This window comes from Salmo salar, unplaced genomic scaffold (assembly GCF_905237065.1).
Source record: "Salmo salar unplaced genomic scaffold, Ssal_v3.1, whole genome shotgun sequence".
NCBI lineage: Eukaryota > Metazoa > Chordata > Actinopteri > Salmoniformes > Salmonidae > Salmo > Salmo salar.
This window is the reverse complement of record NW_025547672.1, coordinates 121,125-144,865: the sequence shown is the minus strand read 5'-3', so window position 1 is coordinate 144,865 and position 23,741 is coordinate 121,125. Positions and strand designations below refer to the sequence as shown.

The following is a 23,741-nucleotide window of genomic DNA, read 5'->3' as shown; positions in this document are numbered from 1 at the left end:
AATAAGACTGAACAAATTTGATTACGAGGTTCAATGTTTTACATGACAATGCATGTTAAAACACTGCAGATGAACCATGCTGGTGCCTTTCCCTACAGGACTAACTGGAACTTCCTGTACCCTGTCATGTGACTATGGAGTTTCCTGTATCTGTGGTACATCTGTGGTATGTGTGTGTGTGTGTGTGTGTGTGTGTGTGTGTGTGTGTGTGTGTGTGTGTGTGTGTGTGTGTGTGTGTGTGTGTGTGTGTGTGTGTGTGTGTGTGTGTGTGTGTGTGTGTGTGTGTGCTATTGGACCATGGTAATATCCCAAGGCATTAGTGTTAGCTAGGTTTAAGCTTAGGTTTAGTTTTAGTGCTAGGTTTAAGCTTAGGTTTAGTTTTAGTGCTAGGTTTAAGCTTAGGTTTAGTTTTAGTGCTAGGTTTAAGCTTAGGTTTAGTTTTAGTGCTAGGTTTAAGCTTAGGTTTAGTTTTAGTGCTAGGTTTAAGCTTAGGTTTAGTTTTAGTGCTAGGTTTAAGCTTAGGTTTAGTTTTAGTGCTAGGTTTAAGCTTAGGTTTAGTTTTAGTGCTAGGTTTAGGGTTAGGTTTAGGCGTAGGTTTGCTCTGTACAGATGGCTTTAGTGAAATAGCACCGTTTTCTGTGTAAAAATACTGTCCTGAACCTTTTACTCTGCCTTACAGCATCACAGACAGGTATAAAATCCATACAAACCAGTAGCTAGGGATATTAGAAAACATATACTGGAAACTTTCCTGTCAACATTGCTTAAAATTCATATAAAACATGTATACTAGTGAGGTTCATTCGAGGTCTTCCTGGCAGAATAAACTAATTTAGGCCAAAGATTTACACACATGGTAATGTAGCAGACTAACAAGGTAATATGATAGACAAACAAGATAATGTAGCAGACTAACATGATAATGCAGTAGACTAACATGATAATGCAGTAGACTAACATGATAGTGAAGTAAACTAGCATGTTAGACAACAGGGTAATGTAGTAGACTAACAGGGTAGACTAACAGGATAATGTAGTAGAATAACAACAGGGTAGACTAACAGGGTAGACTGACAGGATAATGTAGTAGACTAACAGGTTAGACAACAGGGTAATGTATTAAACTAATAGGGTCGACTAACAGGGTAGACAACAGGGTAATGTATTAAACGAATAGGGTAGGCTAACAGGGTAGACTAACAGGGTAGTGTAAAAGACTAACAGGGTAGACATGCAGGGTAGTGTGTAGACTAACAGGGTAGACAAACAGGGTAGACTAACAGGGTAGTGTGTAGACAAACAGGGTAGACTAACAGGGTAGTGTAGTAGACTAACAGGGTAGGCTAACAGGGTAGTGTAGTAGACTAACAGGGTAGACTAACAGGGTAGTGTAGTAGACTAACAGGGTAGACTAACAGGTTAGACAACAGGGTAATGTAGTAGACTAACAGGGTAGACTAACAGGGTAATGTAGTAGACTAACAGGTTAGACAACAGGGTAATGTAGTTGACTAACAGGGTAACGTAGTAGACTAACAGGGTAGACAACAGGGTAATGTAGTAGACTAACAGGGTAGACTAACAGGGTAGACAACAGGGTAATGGAGTAGACTAACAGGGTAGACTAACAGGGTAATGTAGTAGACTAACAGGTTAGACAACAGGGTAATGTAGTAGACTAACAGGTTAGACAACAGGGTAATGTAGTTGACTAACAGGGTAATGTAGTAGACTAACAGGGTAGACAACAGGGTAATGTAGTAGACTAACAGGGTAGACTAACAGGGTAATGTAGTAGACTAACAGGGTAATGTAGTAGACTAACAGGGTAGATAACATGGTAATGTTATATCTGGAGTATTTCTCCTGTCTTATCCGGTGTCCTGTGTGAATTTAAGTATGCTCTCTCTAATTCTCTCTTTCTCTCTTTCTTCTTTCTCTCTCTCGGAGGACCTGAGCCCTAGGACCATGCCTCAGGGCTACCTGGCATGATGACTCCTTGCTGTCCCCAGTGCACCTGGTCGTGCTGATGCTCCAGTTTCAACTGTTCTGCCTGCGGCTATGGAACCCTGACCTGTTCACCGGATGTGCTTGTTGCACCCTCGACAACTACTATGATTATTATTATTTGACCATGCTGGTCATTTATGAACCTTTGAACATCTTGGCCATGTGCTGTTATAATCTCCACCCAGCACAGCCAGAAGAGGACTGGCCACCCCTCATAGCCTGGTTCCTCTCTAGGTTTCTTCCTAGGTTTTGGCCTTTCTAGGGAGTTTTTCCTAGCCACCGTGCTTCTACACCTGCATTGCTTGCTGTTTGGGGTTTTAGGCTGGGTTTCTGTACAGCACTTTGAGATATCAGCTGATGTAAGAAGGGCTATATAAATACATTTGATTTGATTTAATGTAGTAGACTAACAGGGTAGACAACAGGGTCATGTAGTAGACTAACAAGGTAGGGTAGGATACTAACAGGGTAATGTAGGTGACTAACAGGGTAATGTAGGAGACTAACAGGGTAGGCAACATGGTAATGTAGAGGATGAGCAGAGTAGTGTAGTGGACTAACATGGTAATATAGTAGACTAACAGGGTAGACTAACATAGTAATGTAGTAGAATAACAGGGTAGATAGGTAGACTAACAGGGTAATGTAGTAGACTAACAGGGTAATGTAATAGATGGACAGGGTAATGTAATATACTGACAGGGTAGACTAACAGAGCAATGTAGTAGATTTACAGGGTCATGTAATAGACGGACAGGGTAATATAGTAGACTAACAGGGTAATGTAGTAGACGGACAGGGTAATGTAATATACTGACAGGGTAGACAAACAGAGCAATGTAGTAGATTTACAGGGTAATGTAGTAGACTAACAGGGTAATGTAATAGACGGACAGGGTAATGCAATATACTGACAGGGTAGACTAACAGAGCAATGTAGTAGATTTACAGGGTAATGTAGTAGATTTACAGGGTAATGTAGTAGACTAACAGGGTAATGTAGTAGACTAACAGGGTAATGTAGTAGATTTGCAGGGTAATGTAGTAGACTAACATGGTAATGTAGTAGACTAACAGGGCAATGTAGTAGATTTACAGGGTAATGTAGTAGACTAACATGGTAATGTAGTAGACTAACAGGGTAATGTAGTAGATTTACAGGGTAATGTAGTAGACTAACAGGGTAATGTAGTAGACTAACAGGGTAATATAGTAGATTTGCAGGGTAATGTAGTAGACTAACATGGTAATGTAGTAGACTAACAGGGTAATGTAGTAGACTAACAGGGTAATGTAGTAGACGGACAGGTTAACGATGAAGTCTCATCCACCACTTCTCATCCTTCCCTAAACAGAATAAAGTTGTCATGAAACACACCATTTTATTTAAATATATCTATTCCTAATAAACATTTATCATCAATTTCATTATTGGAAAATATGTCGATATTGTAGATATTTCGATGGAGGAGGTATTTTCTTGTATATTCATAAAAAGTTCATACTAAATGCTCAACTCCATGTGATGCTGTCTTTGGAAAATAGACATCTGAAAGCATACTGCCACTGGTGTTGCCAGGATGAAGCCACTGGTGTTGCCAGGTTACTGCCACTGGTGTTGCCAGGTTACAGCCACTGGCGTTGCCAGGATGAAGCAACTGGTGTTGCCAGGATGAAGCAACTGGTGTTGCCAGGATGAAGCCACTGGTGTTGCCAGGATGAAGCCACTGGTGTTGCCAGGTTACAGCCACTGGTGTTGCCAGGTTACAGCCACTGGTGTTGCCAGAATACCTCCACAGAGGGTTAGGGTTCAGGTGTGACAGCCCTTCAGTAATATCAGGGGTTAGAGGTTCAGTTGTCCAGCAGTTGTCGGAGCGCTCTCTCAATGTTCATGCGGTGTCCGACTCGTGTCACGCCCAGTTCAGCGAAGTCATCCTTGGTGAGGGCAGGGAGGTGGGAACCCTCAATCTCATGCTCCTGGAAGCGGGCACGATGCTCTGCCAAACCAACACTCTCCAGCCAGTCTCCCACATCATACTTACTCCACAGAGCTAGAGGGCGTTGGCGCCACGGCCGCAGGGCGAGCAGGGGGGAGCCCAGTACGGGGGAGGGGCAGGGGGAGGCGTGGGGGAAGGGGGAGGGCGAGCGGGAACGGGTTCGAGCGCTGGCACTCCGCATTACGAAGCGGACCTCCTTGGGCTCCGAAGGCAAGCTGAGGCTAGACGACTTGAGGATGGTGTGGTGGTGATGGGAGGAGCTAAGGCCAAAGCCCCGCCCAGGACTGACCTCTGACCTGTCTGGGGAGAGGACAGGGGCAGGCGAGGGGGAGGGGCTGGGACTGCGGCGAGGTGTGATTGGGTAGCGGCTCCCCGGCCGGACTGTGTAGGTGGTGCCACCAAAACCTCTCTGGGAGATGGTGTGGACATCCCCAAGACTACTAAACAACCTGAGAGAGAGGGAGAGAGGGGGAGATGGAGGGAGGGAGAGAGAGAGGGAGGGAGAGAGAGACAGGGAGAGAGAGATGGAGGGGGAGAGAGATGGAGATGGAGGGGAGAGAGAGATGGAGGGAGAGAGAGATGGAGGGGGAGAGGGAGATGGAGGGGAGAGGGAGATGGAGGGAGAGAGGGAGATGGAGGGGAGAGAGAGAGATGGAGGAGGAGATAGGGAGATGGAGAGGGAGATGGAGGGGAGAGGGAGATGGAGGGGGAGAGAGGGAGATGGAGGGGGAGGGAGATGGAGGGGGAGAGAGAGAGATGGAGGGAGGAGAGAGAGACAGGGAGATGGAGGGAGGGAGAGAGAGAGAGACAGGGAGATGGAGGGAGGGAGAGAGAGATGGAGGGGGAGATAGAGGGGGAAAGAGAAGGGGAGGGAGGGACAGGGAGATGGAGGGAGAGAGTGACAGGGAGATAGAGGGAAGGAGAGACAGGGAGATAGAGGGAAGGAGAGAGAGACAGGGAGATGGAGGGAGGGAGGGACAGGGAGATAGAGGGAGAGAGACAGGGAGATAGAGGGAAGGAGGGACAGGGAGGGAGAGATAGACAGGGAGATGGAGGGAGGGAGGGACAGGGAGGGAGAGATAGACAGGGAGATGGAGGGAGGGAGGGACAGGGAGATGGAGGGAGAGAGTGACAGGGAGATAGAGGGAGGGAGAGAGTGACAGGGAGATAGAGGGAAGGAGAGAGAGACAGGGAGATAGAGGGAAGGAGAGAGACAGGGAGATGGAGGGAGAGAGAGACATATAGGGAGATAGAGGGAGGGAGGGACAGGGAGATGGAGGGGAGAGAGACATATAGGGAGATAACTTAGCTAAAGCATCAACTGAACAGAGTTTAGCATCAAAACTACACATTTATGAGAGTTAACTACTGCAGAATATTAATAACCCATTGGCAGTCATGACCTAAAGAAGAATAGTGAGAGTCTATAGAAGGAAGTGGTTCTCATCCATGCTGCAGCCAGTGACCTGTTAAGCACACATTCCCCCACATCAGACATTAGGCAGTCCCTCCAGGATTCTGCCATCGCATAATTCAAAGCAAAATCAGCCAAACCACTTATATTCATCTAAATCAAATTGTGACCAAACACTGCACTCTTACCGCATTAAAGCATCCAATCAAAGAGGCTTCGCAATTTCAACCAGTTTTACAGCTTAAAACAATCAAAACCACACGTCATCAAACGTGATCCCCGTCAGGGTGTGAAGTTTGATGACTGATAGATTACAACAGACAGTCAGAGCAATGAACAGGAATCCTTTTCATTTACAAACAAAAAACACAGCTAAAGATCATGCTAAACTATTTTCAAAATGGTTTACATTAAAGTGGGGGGAAATTGTTTTGCTCTCCATGCAACATTGTGCTGGAACACAAGAGAAAGTCACTATGATACTAGTGTAGAGACAGTTATCATTAGGACACTAGTGTAGAGACAGTTATCATTAGGACACTAGTTAATGAGACAGTTATCATTAGGACACTAGTGTAGAGACAGTTATCATTAGGACACTAGTGTAGAGACAGTTATCATTAGGACAATAGTGTAGAGACAGTTATCATTAGGACAATAGTGTAGAGACAGTTATCATTAGGACACTAGTGTAGAGACAGTTATCATTAGGGCACTAGTTAAATAGACAGTTATCATTAGGGCACTAGTGTAGAGACAGTTATCATTAGGACACTAGTGTAGAGACAGTTATCATTAGGACACTAGTTAAATAGACAGTTATCATTAGGACACTAGTGTAGAGACAGTTATCATTAGGACACTAGTTAATGAGACAGTTATCATTAGGACACTAGTGTAGAGACAGTTATCATTAGGACACTAGTGTAGAGACAGTTATCATTAGGACACTAGTGTAGAGACAGTTATCATTAGGGCACTAGTGTAGAGACAGTTATCATTAGGACACTAGTTAATGAGACAGTTATCATTAGGACACTAGTGTAGAGACAGTTATCATTAGGACAATAGTGTAGAGACAGTTATCATTAGGACACTAGTTAATGAGACAGTTATCATTAGGGCACTAGTGTAGAGACAGTTATCATTAGGACAATAGTGTAGAGACAGTTATCATTAGGACACTAGTGTAGAGACAGTTATCATTAGGGCACTAGTTAAATAGACAGTTATCATTAGGGCACTAGTGTAGAGACAGTTATCATTAGGACACTAGTGTAGAGACAGTTATCATTAGGACACTAGTTAAATAGACAGTTATCATTAGGACACTAGTGTAGAGACAGTTATCATTAGGACACTAGTTAATGAGACAGTTATCATTAGGACACTAGTGTAGAGACAGTTATCATTAGGACACTAGTGTAGAGACAGTTATCATTAGGACACTAGTGTAGAGACAGTTATCATTAGGACACTAGTTAAATAGACAGTTATCATTAGGACACTAGTGTAGAGACAGTTATCATTAGGACACTAGTGTAGAGACAGTTATCATTAGGACACTAGTGTAGAGACAGTTATCATTAGGACACTAGTGTAGAGACAGTTATCATTAGGGCACTAGTGTAGAGACAGTTATCATTAGGACACTAGTGTAGAGACAGTTATCATTAGGGCACTAGTTAAAGAGACAGTTATCATTAGGGCACTAGTTAATGAGACAGTTATCATTAGGACACTAGTTAATGAGACAGTTATCATTAGGGCACTAGTGTAGAGACAGTTATCATTAGGACACTAGTGTAGAGACAGTTATCATTAGGGCACTAGTGTAGAGACAGTTATCATTAGGACACTAGTGTAGAGACAGTTATCATTAGGGCACTAGTGTAGAGACAGTTATCATTAGGGCACTAGTTAATGAGACAGTTATCATTAGGGCACTAGTTAAAGAGACAGTTATCATTAGGACACTAGTGTAGAGACAGTTATCATTAGGGCACTAGTGTAGAGACAGTTATCATTAGGACACTAGTGTAGAGACAGTTATCATTAGGGCACTAGTGTAGAGACAGTTATCATTAGGGCACTAGTGTAGAGACAGTTATCATTAGGGCACTAGTGTAGAGACAGTTATCATTAGGGCACTAGTGTAGAGACAGTTATCATTAGGACACTAGTGTAGAGACAGTTATCATTAGGGCACTAGTGTAGAGACAGTTATCATTAGGACACTAGTGTAGAGACAGTTATCATTAGGACACTAGTTAAAGAGACAGTTATCATTAGGACACTAGTGTAGAGACAGTTATCATTAGGGCACTAGTTAAAGAGACAGTTATCATTAGGGCACTAGTGTAGAGACAGTTATCATTAGGACACTAGTTAATGAGACAGTTATCATTAGGGCACTAGTGTAGAGACAGTTATCATTAGGACACTAGTGTAGAGACAGTTATCATTAGGACACTAGTTAATGAGACAGTTATCATTAGGGCACTAGTGTAGAGACAGTTATCATTAGGGCACTAGTGTAGAGACAGTTATCATTAGGACACTAGTGTAGAGACAGTTATCATTAGGACACTAGTGTAGAGACAGTTATCATTAGGGCACTAGTGTAGAGACAGTTATCATTAGGACACTAGTGTAGAGACAGTTATCATTAGGACACTAGTGTAGAGACAGTTATCATTAGGGCACTAGTGTAGAGACAGTTATCATTAGGACACTAGTGTAGAGACAGTTATCATTAGGACACTAGTGTAGAGACAGTTATCATTAGGACACTAGTGTAGAGACAGTTATCATTAGGGCACTAGTGTAGAGACAGTTATCATTAGGACACTAGTTAATGAGACAGTTATCATTAGGACACTAGTGTAGAGACAGTTATCATTAGGACACTAGTTAAATAGACAGTTATCATTAGGACACTAGTGTAGAGACAGTTATCATTAGGACACTAGTGTAGAGACAGTTATCATTAGGACACTAGTTAATGAGACAGTTATCATTAGGACACTAGTGTAGAGACAGTTATCATTAGGACACTAGTGTAGAGACAGTTATCATTAGGACACTAGTGTAGAGACAGTTATCATTAGGACACTAGTGTAGAGACAGTTATCATTAGGACACTAGTGTAGAGACAGTTATCATTAGGACACTAGTTAATGAGACAGTTATCATTAGGGGACTAGTGTAGAGACAGTTATCATTAGGACACTAGTGTAGAGACAGTTATCATTAGGACACTAGTTAATGAGACAGTTATCATTAGGGCACTAGTGTAGAGACAGTTATCATTAGGGCACTAGTGTAGAGACAGTTATCATTAGGACACTAGTGTAGAGACAGTTATCATTAGGGCACTAGTGTAGAGACAGTTATCATTAGGACACTAGTTAAATAGACAGTTATCATTAGGGCACTAGTGTAGAGACAGTTATCATTAGGGCACTAGTGTAGAGACAGTTATCATTAGGACACTAGTTAAATAGACAGTTATCATTAGGACACTAGTGTAGAGACAGTTATCATTAGGGCACTAGTGTAGAGACAGTTATCATTAGGACACTAGTTAATGAGACAGTTATCATTAGGGCACTAGTGTAGAGACAGTTATCATTAGGACACTAGTGTAGAGACAGTTATCATTAGGACACTAGTTAAAGAGACAGTTATCATTAGGACACTAGTGTAGAGACAGTTATCATTAGGGCACTAGTGTAGAGACAGTTATCATTAGAACACTAGTTAATGAGACAGTTATCATTAGGACACTAGTGTAGAGACAGTTATCATTAGGGCACTAGTGTAGAGACAGTTATCATTAGGACACTAGTTAAATAGACAGTTATCATTAGGACACTAGTGTAGAGACAGTTATCATTAGGACACTAGTGTAGAGACAGTTATCATTAGGACACTAGTTAATGAGACAGTTATCATTAGGACACTAGTGTAGAGACAGTTATCATTAGGACACTAGTGTAGAGACAGTTATCATTAGGACACTAGTGTAGAGACAGTTATCATTAGGACACTAGTGTAGAGACAGTTATCATTAGGACACTAGTTAATGAGACAGTTATCATTAGGGCACTAGTGTAGAGACAGTTATCATTAGGACACTTGTGTAGAGACAGTTATCATTAGGACACTAGTTAATGAGACAGTTATCATTAGGGCACTAGTGTAGAGACAGTTATCATTAGGGCACTAGTGTAGAGACAGTTATCATTAGGACACTAGTGTAGAGACAGTTATCATTAGGACACTAGTGTAGAGACAGTTATCATTAGGGCACTAGTGTAGAGACAGTTATCATTAGGACACTAGTTAATGAGACAGTTATCATTAGGGCACTAGTGTAGAGACAGTTATCATTAGGGCACTAGTTAAATAGACAGTTATCATTAGGGCACTAGTGTAGAGACAGTTATCATTAGGACACTAGTGTAGAGACAGTTATCATTAGGACACTAGTGTAGAGACAGTCATCATTAGGGCACTAGTTAAAGAGACAGTTATCATTAGGGCACTAGTGTAGAGACAGTTATCATTAGGACACTAGCGTAGAGACAGTTATCATTAGGACACTAGTGTAGAGACAGTTATCATTAGGACACTAGTGTAGAGACAGTTATCATTAGGACACTAGTGTAGAGACAGTCATCATTAGGGCACTAGTGTAGACAGTTATCATTAGGGCACTAGTGTAGAGACAGTTATCATTAGGACACTAGTTAAATAGACAGTTATCATTAGGACACTAGTGTAGAGACAGTTATCATTAGGGCACTAGTGTAGAGACAGTTATCATTAGGACACTAGTTAATGAGACAGTTATCATTAGGGCACTAGTGTAGAGACAGTTATCATTAGGACACTAGTGTAGAGACAGTTATCATTAGGACACTAGTTAAAGAGACAGTTATCATTAGGACACTAGTGTAGAGACAGTTATCATTAGGGCACTAGTGTAGAGACAGTTATCATTAGAACACTAGTTAATGAGACAGTTATCATTAGGACACTAGTGTAGAGACAGTTATCATTAGGGCACTAGTGTAGAGACAGTTATCATTAGGACACTAGTTAAATAGACAGTTATCATTAGGGCACTAGTGTAGAGACAGTTATCATTAGGGCACTAGTGTAGAGACAGTTATCATTAGGACACTAGTTAATGAGACAGTTATCATTAGGACACTAGTGTAGAGACAGTTATCATTAGGACACTAGTGTAGAGACAGTTATCATTAGGACACTAGTTAATGAGACAGTTATCATTAGGGCACTAGTGTAGAGACAGTTATCATTAGGACACTAGTGTAGAGACAGTTATCATTAGGGCACTAGTGTAGAGACAGTTATCATTAGGACACTAGTGTAGAGACAGTTATCATTAGGACACTAGTGTAGAGACAGTTATCATTAGGACACTAGTGTAGAGACAGTTATCATTAGGACACTAGTTAATGAGACAGTTATCATTAGGGCACTAGTGTAGAGACAGTTATCATTAGGGCACTAGTGTAGAGACAGTTATCATTAGGACACTAGTGTAGAGACAGTTATCATTAGGGCACTAGTGTAGAGACAGTTATCATTAGGACACTAGTTAAATAGACAGTTATCATTAGGACACTAGTGTAGAGACAGTTATCATTAGGACACTAGTTAATGAGACAGTTATCATTAGGGCACTAGTGTAGAGACAGTTATCATTAGGACACTTGTGTAGAGACAGTTATCATTAGGACACTAGTTAATGAGACAGTTATCATTAGGGCACTAGTGTAGAGACAGTTATCATTAGGGCACCAGTGTAGAGACAGTTATCATTAGGACACTAGTGTAGAGACAGTTATCATTAGGACACTAGTGTAGAGACAGTTATCATTAGGGCACTAGTGTAGAGACAGTTATCATTAGGACACTAGTTAATGAGACAGTTATCATTAGGGCACTAGTGTAGAGACAGTTATCATTAGGGCACTAGTTAAATAGACAGTTATCATTAGGGCACTAGTGTAGAGACAGTTATCATTAGGACACTAGTGTAGAGACAGTTATCATTAGGACACTAGTGTAGAGACAGTCATCATTAGGGCACTAGTTAAAGAGACAGTTATCATTAGGGCACTAGTGTAGAGACAGTTATCATTAGGACACTAGTGTAGAGACAGTTATCATTAGGACACTAGTGTAGAGACAGTTATCATTAGGACACTAGTGTAGAGACAGTTATCATTAGGACACTAGTGTAGAGACAGTCATCATTAGGGCACTAGTGTAGAGACAGTTATCATTAGGGCACTAGTGTAGAGACAGTTATCATTAGGACACTAGTTAAATAGACAGTTATCATTAGGACACTAGTGTAGAGACAGTTATCATTAGGGCACTAGTGTAGAGACAGTTATCATTAGGACACTAGTTAATGAGACAGTTATCATTAGGGCACTAGTGTAGAGACAGTTATCATTAGGACACTAGTGTAGAGACAGTTATCATTAGGACACTAGTTAAAGAGACAGTTATCATTAGGACACTAGTGTAGAGACAGTTATCATTAGGGCACTAGTGTAGAGACAGTTATCATTAGAACACTAGTTAATGAGACAGTTATCATTAGGACACTAGTGTAGAGACAGTTATCATTAGGGCACTAGTGTAGAGACAGTTATCATTAGGACACTAGTTAAATAGACAGTTATCATTAGGACACTAGTGTAGAGACAGTTATCATTAGGACACTAGTGTAGAGACAGTTATCATTAGGACACTAGTTAATGAGACAGTTATCATTAGGACACTAGTGTAGAGACAGTTATCATTAGGACACTAGTGTAGAGACAGTTATCATTAGGACACTAGTGTAGAGACAGTTATCATTAGGACACTAGTGTAGAGACAGTTATCATTAGGACACTAGTTAATGAGACAGTTATCATTAGGGCACTAGTGTAGAGACAGTTATCATTAGGACACTTGTGTAGAGACAGTTATCATTAGGACACTAGTTAATGAGACAGTTATCATTAGGGCACTAGTGTAGAGACAGTTATCATTAGGGCACTAGTGTAGAGACAGTTATCATTAGGACACTAGTGTAGAGACAGTTATCATTAGGACACTAGTGTAGAGACAGTTATCATTAGGGCACTAGTGTAGAGACAGTTATCATTAGGACACTAGTTAATGAGACAGTTATCATTAGGGCACTAGTGTAGAGACAGTTATCATTAGGGCACTAGTTAAATAGACAGTTATCATTAGGGCACTAGTGTAGAGACAGTTATCATTAGGACACTAGTGTAGAGACAGTTATCATTAGGACACTAGTGTAGAGACAGTCATCATTAGGGCACTAGTTAAAGAGACAGTTATCATTAGGGCACTAGTGTAGAGACAGTTATCATTAGGACACTAGCGTAGAGACAGTTATCATTAGGACACTAGTGTAGAGACAGTTATCATTAGGACACTAGTGTAGAGACAGTTATCATTAGGACACTAGTGTAGAGACAGTCATCATTAGGGCACTAGTGTAGACAGTTATCATTAGGGCACTAGTGTAGAGACAGTTATCATTAGGACACTAGTTAAATAGACAGTTATCATTAGGACACTAGTGTAGAGACAGTTATCATTAGGGCACTAGTGTAGAGACAGTTATCATTAGGACACTAGTTAATGAGACAGTTATCATTAGGGCACTAGTGTAGAGACAGTTATCATTAGGACACTAGTGTAGAGACAGTTATCATTAGGACACTAGTTAAAGAGACAGTTATCATTAGGACACTAGTGTAGAGACAGTTATCATTAGGGCACTAGTGTAGAGACAGTTATCATTAGAACACTAGTTAATGAGACAGTTATCATTAGGACACTAGTGTAGAGACAGTTATCATTAGGGCACTAGTGTAGAGACAGTTATCATTAGGACACTAGTTAAATAGACAGTTATCATTAGGGCACTAGTGTAGAGACAGTTATCATTAGGGCACTAGTGTAGAGACAGTTATCATTAGGACACTAGTTAATGAGACAGTTATCATTAGGACACTAGTGTAGAGACAGTTATCATTAGGACACTAGTGTAGAGACAGTTATCATTAGGACACTAGTTAATGAGACAGTTATCATTAGGGCACTAGTGTAGAGACAGTTATCATTAGGACACTAGTGTAGAGACAGTTATCATTAGGGCACTAGTGTAGAGACAGTTATCATTAGGACACTAGTGTAGAGACAGTTATCATTAGGACACTAGTGTAGAGACAGTTATCATTAGGACACTAGTGTAGAGACAGTTATCATTAGGACACTAGTTAATGAGACAGTTATCATTAGGACACTAGTGTAGAGACAGTTATCATTAGGGCACTAGTGTAGAGACAGTTATCATTAGGACACTAGTTAATGAGACAGTTATCATTAGGACACTAGTTAATGAGACAGTTATCATTAGGGCACTAGTTAAATAGACAGTTATCATTAGGGCACTAGTTAAATAGACAGTTATCATTAGGACACTAGTGTAGAGACAGTTATCATTAGGACACTAGTTAATGAGACAGTTATCATTAGGGCACTAGTTTAGAGACAGTTATCATTAGGACACTAGTGTAGAGACAGTTATCATTAGGGCACTAGTGTAGAGACAGTTATCATTAGGACACTACTTTAGAGAGGAAAGAGTTATTATTAGGGTACTGGTGTAGCGAAGAGAGAGTTAGTTCATGTTAGGTTATTATGTAGATAGGAAGAGGCGGTGTTTACCCAGCAATCTAAAACCTACGCTTTACTCTCTCCATTGTCTTGGCGACATCTGCAAGAACACAGAGAAATACATGCTAACTCTGTTGTTACCTAGAACACAGAAATACATGCTCACTGTGCTGTTACCTAGAACACAGAAATACATGCTCACTGTGCTGTTACCTAGAACACAGAAATACATGCTCACTGTGCTGTTACCTAGAACACAGAAATACATGCTCACTGTGCTGTTACCTAGAACACAGAAATACATGCTAACTGTGCTGTTACCTAGAACACAGAAATACATGCTCACTGTGCTGTTACCTAGAACACAGAAATACATGCTAACTGTGCTGTTACCTAGAACACAGAAATACATGCTCACTGTGCTGTTACCTAGAACACAGAAATACATGCTCACTGTGCTGTTACCTAGAACACAGAAATACATGCTCACTGTGCTGTTACCTAGAACACAGAAATACATGCTCACTGTGCTGTTACCTAGAACACAGAAATACATGCTCACTGTGCTGTTACCTAGAACACAGAAATACATGCTCACTGTGCTGTTACCTAGAACACAGAAATACATGCTCACTGTGCTGTTACCTAGAACACAGAAATACATGCTAACTCTGTTGTTACCTAGAACACAGAAATACATGCTCACTGTGCTGTTACCTAATTGAATATATGAATGTAGTGATGTTACCAGGTGGAATATATTAATGTAGTGATGTTACCAGGTGGAATATATGAATGTAGTGATGTTACCAGGTGGAATATATTAATGTAGTGATGTTACCTAGTGGAATATATTAATGTAGTGATGTTACCTAGTGGAATATATGAATGTAGTGATGTTACCAGGTGGAATATATTAATGTAGTGATGTTACCTAGTGGAATATATTAATGTAGTGATGTTACCAGGTGGAATATATTAATGTAGTGATGTTACCAGGTGGAATATATTAATGTAGTGATGTTACCAGGTGGAATATATTAATGTAGTGATGTTACCTAGTGGAATATATTAATGTAGTGATGTTACCAGGTGGAATATATTAATGTAGTGATGTTACCTAGTGGAATATATTAATGTAGTGATGTTACCAGGTGGAATATATTAATGTAGTGATGTTACCAGGTGGAATATATTAATGTAGTGATGTTACCTAGTGGAATATATTAATGTAGTGATGTTACCTAGTGGAATATATGAATGTAGTGATGTTACCAGGTGGAATATATTAATGTAGTGATGTTACCTAGTGGAATATATTAATGTAGTGATGTTACCAGGTGGAATATATTAATGTAGTGATGTTACCAGGTGGAATATATTAATGTAGTGATGTTACCAGGTGGAATATATTAATGTAGTGATGTTACCTAGTGGAATATATTAATGTAGTGATGTTACCAGGTGGAATATATTAATGTAGTGATGTTACCTAGTGGAATATATGAATGTAGTGATGTTACCTAGTGGAATATATGAATGTAGTGATGTTACCAGGTGGAATATATTAATGTAGTGATGTTACCTAGTGGAATATATTCATGTAGTGATGTTACCAGGTGGAATATATTAATGTAGTGATGTTACCTAGTGGAATATATTAATGTAGTGATGTTACCAGGTGGAATATATTAATGTAGTGATGTTACCAGGTGGAATATATTAATGTAGTGATGTTACCAGGTGGAATATATTAATGTAGTGATGTTACCTAGTGATGTTACCAGGTGGAATATATTAATGTAGTGATGTTACCAGGTGGAATATATTAATGTAGTGATGTTACCTAATGGAATATATTAATGTAGTGATGTTACCAGGTGGAATATATTAATGTAGTGATGTTACCTAGTGGAATATATTAATGTAGTGATGTTACCAGGTGGAATATATTAATGTAGTGATGTTACCAGGTGGAATATATTAATGTAGTGATGTTACCTAGTGGAATATATTAATGTAGTGATGTTACCTAGTGGAATATTTTAATGTAGTGATGTTACCAGGTGGAATATATTAATGTAGTGATGTTACCAGGTGGAATATATTAATGTAGTGATGTTACCAGGTGGAATATATTAATGTAGTAATGTTACCTAGTGATGTTACCTAGTGGAATATATTAATGTAGTGATGTTACATAGTGGAATATATTCATGTAGTGATGTTACCAGGTGGAATATATTAATGTAGTGATGTTACCAGGTGGAATATATTAATGTAGTGATGTTACCAGGTGGAATATATTAATGTAGTGATGTTACCTAGTGATGTTACCAGGTGGAATATATTAATGTAGTGATGTTACCAGGTGGAATATATTAATGTAGTGATGTTACCTAATGGAATATATTAATGTAGTGATGTTACCAGGTGGAATATATTAATGTAGTGATGTTACCTAGTGGAATATATTAATGTAGTGATGTTACCAGGTGGAATATATTAATGTAGTGATGTTACCAGGTGGAATATATTCATGTAGTGATGTTACCTAGTGGAATATATTAATGTAGTAATGTTACCTAGTGATGTTACTTGGTGGAATATATTAATGTAGTGATGTTACCAGGTGGAATATATTAATGTAGTGATGTTACCAGGTGGAATATATTAATGTAGTGATGTTACCTAGTGGAATATATTAATGTAGTGATGTTACCTAGTGGAATATATGAATGTAGTGATGTTACCAGGTGGAATATATTAATGTAGTGATGTTACCTAGTGGAATATATTAATGTAGTGATGTTACCAGGTGGAATATATTAATGTAGTGATGTTACCAGGTGGAATATATTAATGTAGTGATGTTACCAGGTGGAATATATTAATGTAGTGATGTTACCTAGTGGAATATATTAATGTAGTGATGTTACCAGGTGGAATATATTAATGTAGTGATGTTACCTAGTGGAATATATGAATGTAGTGATGTTACCTAGTGGAATATATGAATGTAGTGATGTTACCAGGTGGAATATATTAATGTAGTGATGTTACCTAGTGGAATATATTCATGTAGTGATGTTACCAGGTGGAATATATTAATGTAGTGATGTTACCTAGTGGAATATATTAATGTAGTGATGTTACCAGGTGGAATATATTAATGTAGTGATGTTACCAGGTGGAATATATTAATGTAGTGATGTTACCAGGTGGAATATATTAATGTAGTGATGTTACCTAGTGATGTTACCAGGTGGAATATATTAATGTAGTGATGTTACCAGGTGGAATATAAAAATGTAGTGATGTTACCTAATGGAATATATTAATGTAGTGATGTTACCAGGTGGAATATATTAATGTAGTGATGTTACCTAGTGGAATATATTAATGTAGTGATGTTACCAGGTGGAATATATTAATGTAGTGATGTTACCAGGTGGAATATATTAATGTAGTGATGTTACCTAGTGGAATATATTAATGTAGTGATGTTACCTAGTGGAATATTTTAATGTAGTGATGTTACCAGGTGGAATATATTAATGTAGTGATGTTACCAGGTGGAATATATTAATGTAGTGATGTTACCAGGTGGAATATATTAATGTAGTAATGTTACCTAGTGATGTTACCTAGTGGAATATATTAATGTAGTGATGTTACATAGTGGAATATATTCATGTAGTGATGTTACCAGGTGGAATATATTAATGTAGTGATGTTACCAGGTGGAATATATTAATGTAGTGATGTTACCAGGTGGAATATATTAATGTAGTGATGTTACCTAGTGATGTTACCAGGTGGAATATATTAATGTAGTGATGTTACCAGGTGGAATATATTAATGTAGTGATGTTACCTAATGGAATATATTAATGTAGTGATGTTACCAGGTGGAATATATTAATGTAGTGATGTTACCTAGTGGAATATATTAATGTAGTGATGTTACCAGGTGGAATATATTAATGTAGTGATGTTACCAGGTGGAATATATTCATGTAGTGATGTTACCTAGTGGAATATATTAATGTAGTGATGTTACCTAGTGGAATATTTTAATGTAGTGATGTTACCAGGTGGAATATATTAATGTAGTGATGTTACCAGGTGGAATATATTAATGTAGTGATGTTACCAGGTGGAATATATTAATGTAGTAATGTTACCTAGTGATGTTACCTAGTGGAATATATTAATGTAGTGATGTTACATAGTGGAATATATTCATGTAGTGATGTTACCAGGTGGAATATATTAATGTAGTGATGTTACCAGGTGGAATATATTAATGTAGTGATGTTACCAGGTGGAATATATTAATGTAGTGATGTTACCTAGTGATGTTACCAGGTGGAATATATTAATGTAGTGATGTTACCTAATGGAATATATTAATGTAGTGATGTTACCAGGTGGAATATATTAATGTAGTGATGTTACCTAGTGATGTTACCAGGTGGAATATATTAATGTAGTGATGTTACCTAATGGAATATATTAATGTAGTGATGTTACCTAGTGGAATATATTAATGTAGTGATGTTACCAGGTGGAATATATTAATGTAGTGATGTTACCAGGTGGAATATATTCATGTAGTGATGTTACCTAGTGGAATATATTAATGTAGTGATGTTACCTAGTGGAATATATTAATGTAGTGATGTTACCTAGTGGAATATATTAATGTAGTGATGTTACCAGGTGGAATATATTAATGTAGTGATGTTACCAGGTGGAATATATTAATGTAGTGATGTTACCAGGTGGAATATATTAATGTAGTGATGTTACCAGGTGGAATATATTAATGTAGTAATGTTACCTAGTGATGTTACCTAGTGGAATATATTAATGTAGTGATGTTACATAGTGGAATATATTAATGTAGTGATGTTACCTAGTGATGTTACCAGGTGGAATATATTAATGTAGTGATGTTACCAGGTGGAATATTTTAATGTAGTGATGTTACCTAGTGGAATATATTAATGTAGTGATGTTACCAGGTGGAATATATTAATGTAGTGATGTTACCAGGTGGAATATATTAATGTAGTGATGTTACCTAATGGAATATATTAATGTAGTGATGTTACCAGGTGGAATATATTAATGTAGTGATGTTACCTAGTGGAATATATTAATGTAGTGATGTTACCAGGTGGAATATATTCATGTAGTGATGTTACCTAGTGGAATATATTAATGTAGTGATGTTACCTAGTGGAATATTTTAATGTAGTGATGTTACCAGGTGGAATATATTAATGTAGTGATGTTACCAGGTGGAATATATTAATGTAGTGATGTTACCAGGTGGAATATATTAATGTAGTAATGTTACCTAGTGATGTTACCTAGTGGAATATATTAATGTAGTGATGTTACATAGTGGAATATATTAATGTAGTGATGTTACCTAGTGATGTTACTTGGTGGAATATATTAATGTAGTGATGTTACCAGGTGGAATATATTAATGTAGTGATGTTACCTAGTGGAATATATTCATGTAGTGATGTTACCAGGTGGAATATATTAATGTAGTGATGTTACCAGGTGGAATATATTAATGTAGTCATGTTACCAGGTGGAATATATTAATGTAGTGATGTTACCAGGTGGAATATATTAATGTAGTGATGTTACCTAGTGATGTTACCAGGTGGAATATATTAATGTAGTGATGTTACCTAATGGAATATATTAATGTAGTGATGTTACCAGGTGGAATATATTAATGTAGTGATGTTACCTAGTGATGTTACCAGGTGGAATATATTAATGTAGTGATGTTACCTAATGGAATATATTAATGTAGTGATGTTACCTAGTGGAATATATTAATGTAGTGATGTTACCAGGTGGAATATATTAATGTAGTGATGTTACCAGGTGGAATATATTCATGTAGTGATGTTACCTAGTGGAATATATTAATGTAGTGATGTTACCTAGTGGAATATATTAATGTAGTGATGTTACCTAGTGGAATATATTAATGTAGTGATGTTACCAGGTGGAATATATTAATGTAGTGATGTTACCAGGTGGAATATATTAATGTAGTGATGTTACCAGGTGGAATATATTAATGTAGTGATGTTACCAGGTGGAATATATTAATGTAGTAATGTTACCTAGTGATGTTACCTAGTGGAATATATTAATGTAGTGATGTTACATAGTGGAATATATTAATGTAGTGATGTTACCTAGTGATGTTACCAGGTGGAATATATTAATGTAGTGATGTTACCAGGTGGAATTAATTAATGTAGTGATGTTACCAGGTGGAATATATTAATGTAGTGATGTTACCAGGTGGAATATATTAATGTAGTGATGTTACCATGTGGAATATATTAATGTAGTGATGTTACCTAGTGGAATATATTAATGTAGTGATGTTACCTAGTGGAATATATTAATGTAGTGATGTTACCAGGTGGAATATATTAATGTAGTGATGTTACCAGGTGGAATATATTAATGTAGTGATGTTACCAGGTGGAATATATTAATGTAGTGATGTTACCTAGTGATGTTACCAAGTGGAATATATTAATGTAGTGATGTTACCAGGTGGAATATATTAATGTAGTGATGTTACCTAATGGAATATATTAATGTAGTGATGTTACCTAGTGGAATATATTAATGTAGTGAGGTTACCTAGTGGAATATATTAATGTAGTGATGTTACCAGGTGGAATATATTCATGTAGTGATGTTACCTAGTGGAATATATTAATGTAGTGATGTTACCTAGTGGAATATATTAATGTAGTGATGTTACCAGGTGGAATATATTAATGTAGTGATGTTACCTAGTGGAATATATTAATGTAGTGATGTTACCAGGTGGAATATATTAATGTAGTGATGTTACCAGGTGGAATATATTAATGTAGTGATGTTACCAGGTGGAATATATTAATGTAGTAATGTTACCTAGTGATGTTACCTAGTGGAATATATTAATGTAGTGATGTTACATAGTGGAATATATTAATGTAGTGATGTTACCTAGTGATGTTACCAGGTGGAATATATTAATGTAGTGATGTTACCAGGTGGAATATATTAATGTAGTGATGTTACCTAGTGGAATATATTCATGTAGTGATGTTACCAGGTGGAATATATTAATGTAGTGATGTTACCAGGTGGAATATATTAATGTAGTGATGTTACCAGGTGGAATATATTAATGTAGTGATGTTACCTTGTGATGTTACCTAGTGGAATATATTAATGTAGTGATGTTACCAGGTGGAATATATTAATGTAGTGATGTTACCTAGTGGAATATATTAATGTAGTGAGTTTACCAGGTGGAATATATTAATGTAGTGATGTTACCAGGTGGAATATATTAATGTAGTGATGTTACCTAGTGGAATATATTAATGTAGTGATGTTACCTAGTGTAATATATTAATGTAGTGGTGTTACCTAGTGGAATATATTAATGTAGTGATGTTACCTAGTGGAATATATTAATGTAGTTATGTTACCTAGTGATGTTACCAGGTGGAATATATTAATGTAGTGATGTTACCTAGTGATGTTACCAGGTGGAATATATTAATGTAGTGATGTTACCAGGTGGAATATATTAATGTAGTGATGTTATCAGGTGGAATATATTAATGTAGTGATGTTACCAGGTGGAATATATTAATGTAGTGATGTTACCTAGTGGAATATATTAATGTAGTGATGTTACCTAGTGGAATATATTAATGTAGTGATGTTACCTAGTCATGTTACCAGGTGGAATATATTAATGTAGTGATGTTACCAGGTGGAATATATTAATGTAGTGATGTTACCAGGTGGAATATATTAATGTAGTGAGGTTACCAGGTGGAATATATTAATGTAATGATGTTACCTTGTGATGTTACCAGGTGGAATATATTAATGTAGTGATGTTACCTAGTGGAATATATTAATGTAGTGATGTTACCAGGTGGAATATATTAATGTAGTGATGTTACCTAGTGGAATATATTAATGTAGTGATGTTACCAGGTGGAATATATTAATGTAGTGATGTTACCAGGTGGAATATATTAATATAGTGATGTTACCAGGTGGAATATATTAATGTAGTGATATTACCAGGTGGAATATATTAATGTAGTGATGTTACCTAGTGGAATATATTAATGTAGTGAGGTTACCTAGTGGAATATATTAATGTAGTGATGTTACCAGGTGGAATATATTAATGTAGTGATGTTACCTAGTGGAATATATTAATGTAGTGATGTTACCAGTTGGAATATATTAATGTAGTGATGTTACCTAGTGGAATATATTAATGTAGTGATGTTACCAGGTGGAATATATTAATGTAGTGATGTTACCTAGTGGAATATATTAATGTAGTGATGTTACCAGTTGGAATATATTAATGTAGTGATGTTACCTAGTGATGTTACCTAGTGGAATATATTAATGTAGTGATGTTACCTAGTGATGTTACCAGGTGGAATATATTAATGTAGTGAGGTTACCATGTGGAATATATTAATGTAGTGATGTTACCAGGTGGAATATATTAATGTAGTGAGGTTACCTAGTGGAATATATTAATGTAGTGATGTTACCTTGCTCCGCCCACAGGGGACCTGTGTCCAGGGTCCAGCAGTCCTGCAGGCTCCTCTCCGAGTGAGTGGGAGTCTTTACTGAGTAACTGGAGACGTGAGGCCAGCTCCAGCCCACCACCCCCCACGGCAGTTGGCCTGCCCTCCTCAGGGCTACTCTGCCTGGGCCGAGACTCGGACACCTCCCCCCAAAGTTTGGATCTCCTCTGTAACACACAACAATCAACATACCAATAATAACAAATACCAACAACAACTGGAAAGAAAGAGCAAAGTCATGTGACTGAAATCTATGAACAGTGAAAAGGTGGCCTGTTTAGTAGTAGCAGTGCACTGTATTAAAGGAGTATGTAACTGGGTAATACAGTAGGAAATGGGGTTAGGGCATAAATACAGCCCATCTCCTATCCATACACTGGGCTCTTCTGTGACAGCATGGGCAGTGCCTTTGAGGGCTCTCTCCATTTCAAAGTAGTCAATTTCTTCTTCTACTTCTAGAAGAGTATTGGTAGTTCATAAACAAACTGTACAGTTGCATACCACCTACTGCGCTGGAGTGTGTGTAGTCTGAACATGTATAAAGCCAAGGTTGATGATTTACTGCCACCTGCAGTTCTGGAATGTTTTCTCAGCAGTATAATTCATTGGCAGACCCCTCCTGCTGACTTAGATGGAATTCTGTGGTCCGTCTTTAATCCATAGCCCACCCAGGTGACTACTACCATCCTTGGGCCGCGGGAGTGAAAGATTCAGCAGGCTACTGGCATTACACACCTGGCTAGAAGTTTACTGTAGCTCTGTTGGAATAACTTTTATAGATAACTTCCACACCTTCTGGAAACAGAAGATGCTCTACAGGAATGACGGAGTCCATCCAAATCATCTCCTGGACTCTGTCCACACATTTCAAGGCTGCGTGGAAGTAAT

General features: G+C 38.0%; 1 protein-coding gene across 1 annotated transcript in view; it reads right to left on the bottom strand.

Annotated features, from left to right (window-relative positions):
* Positions 1-3,378: 3,378 nt before the first annotated feature.
* The window catches only part of LOC123732152 (SH3 and multiple ankyrin repeat domains protein 3-like), a 112,044-nt gene continuing 91,681 nt past the window's right edge, over positions 3,379-23,741 (bottom strand). The window contains 2 exon segments of the mRNA XM_045711500.1: positions 3,379-4,456; positions 22,818-23,020. Of these exon segments, the coding sequence (XP_045567456.1) occupies positions 3,862-4,456; positions 22,818-23,020 (798 nt within the window). The 3' untranslated portion in view covers positions 3,379-3,861.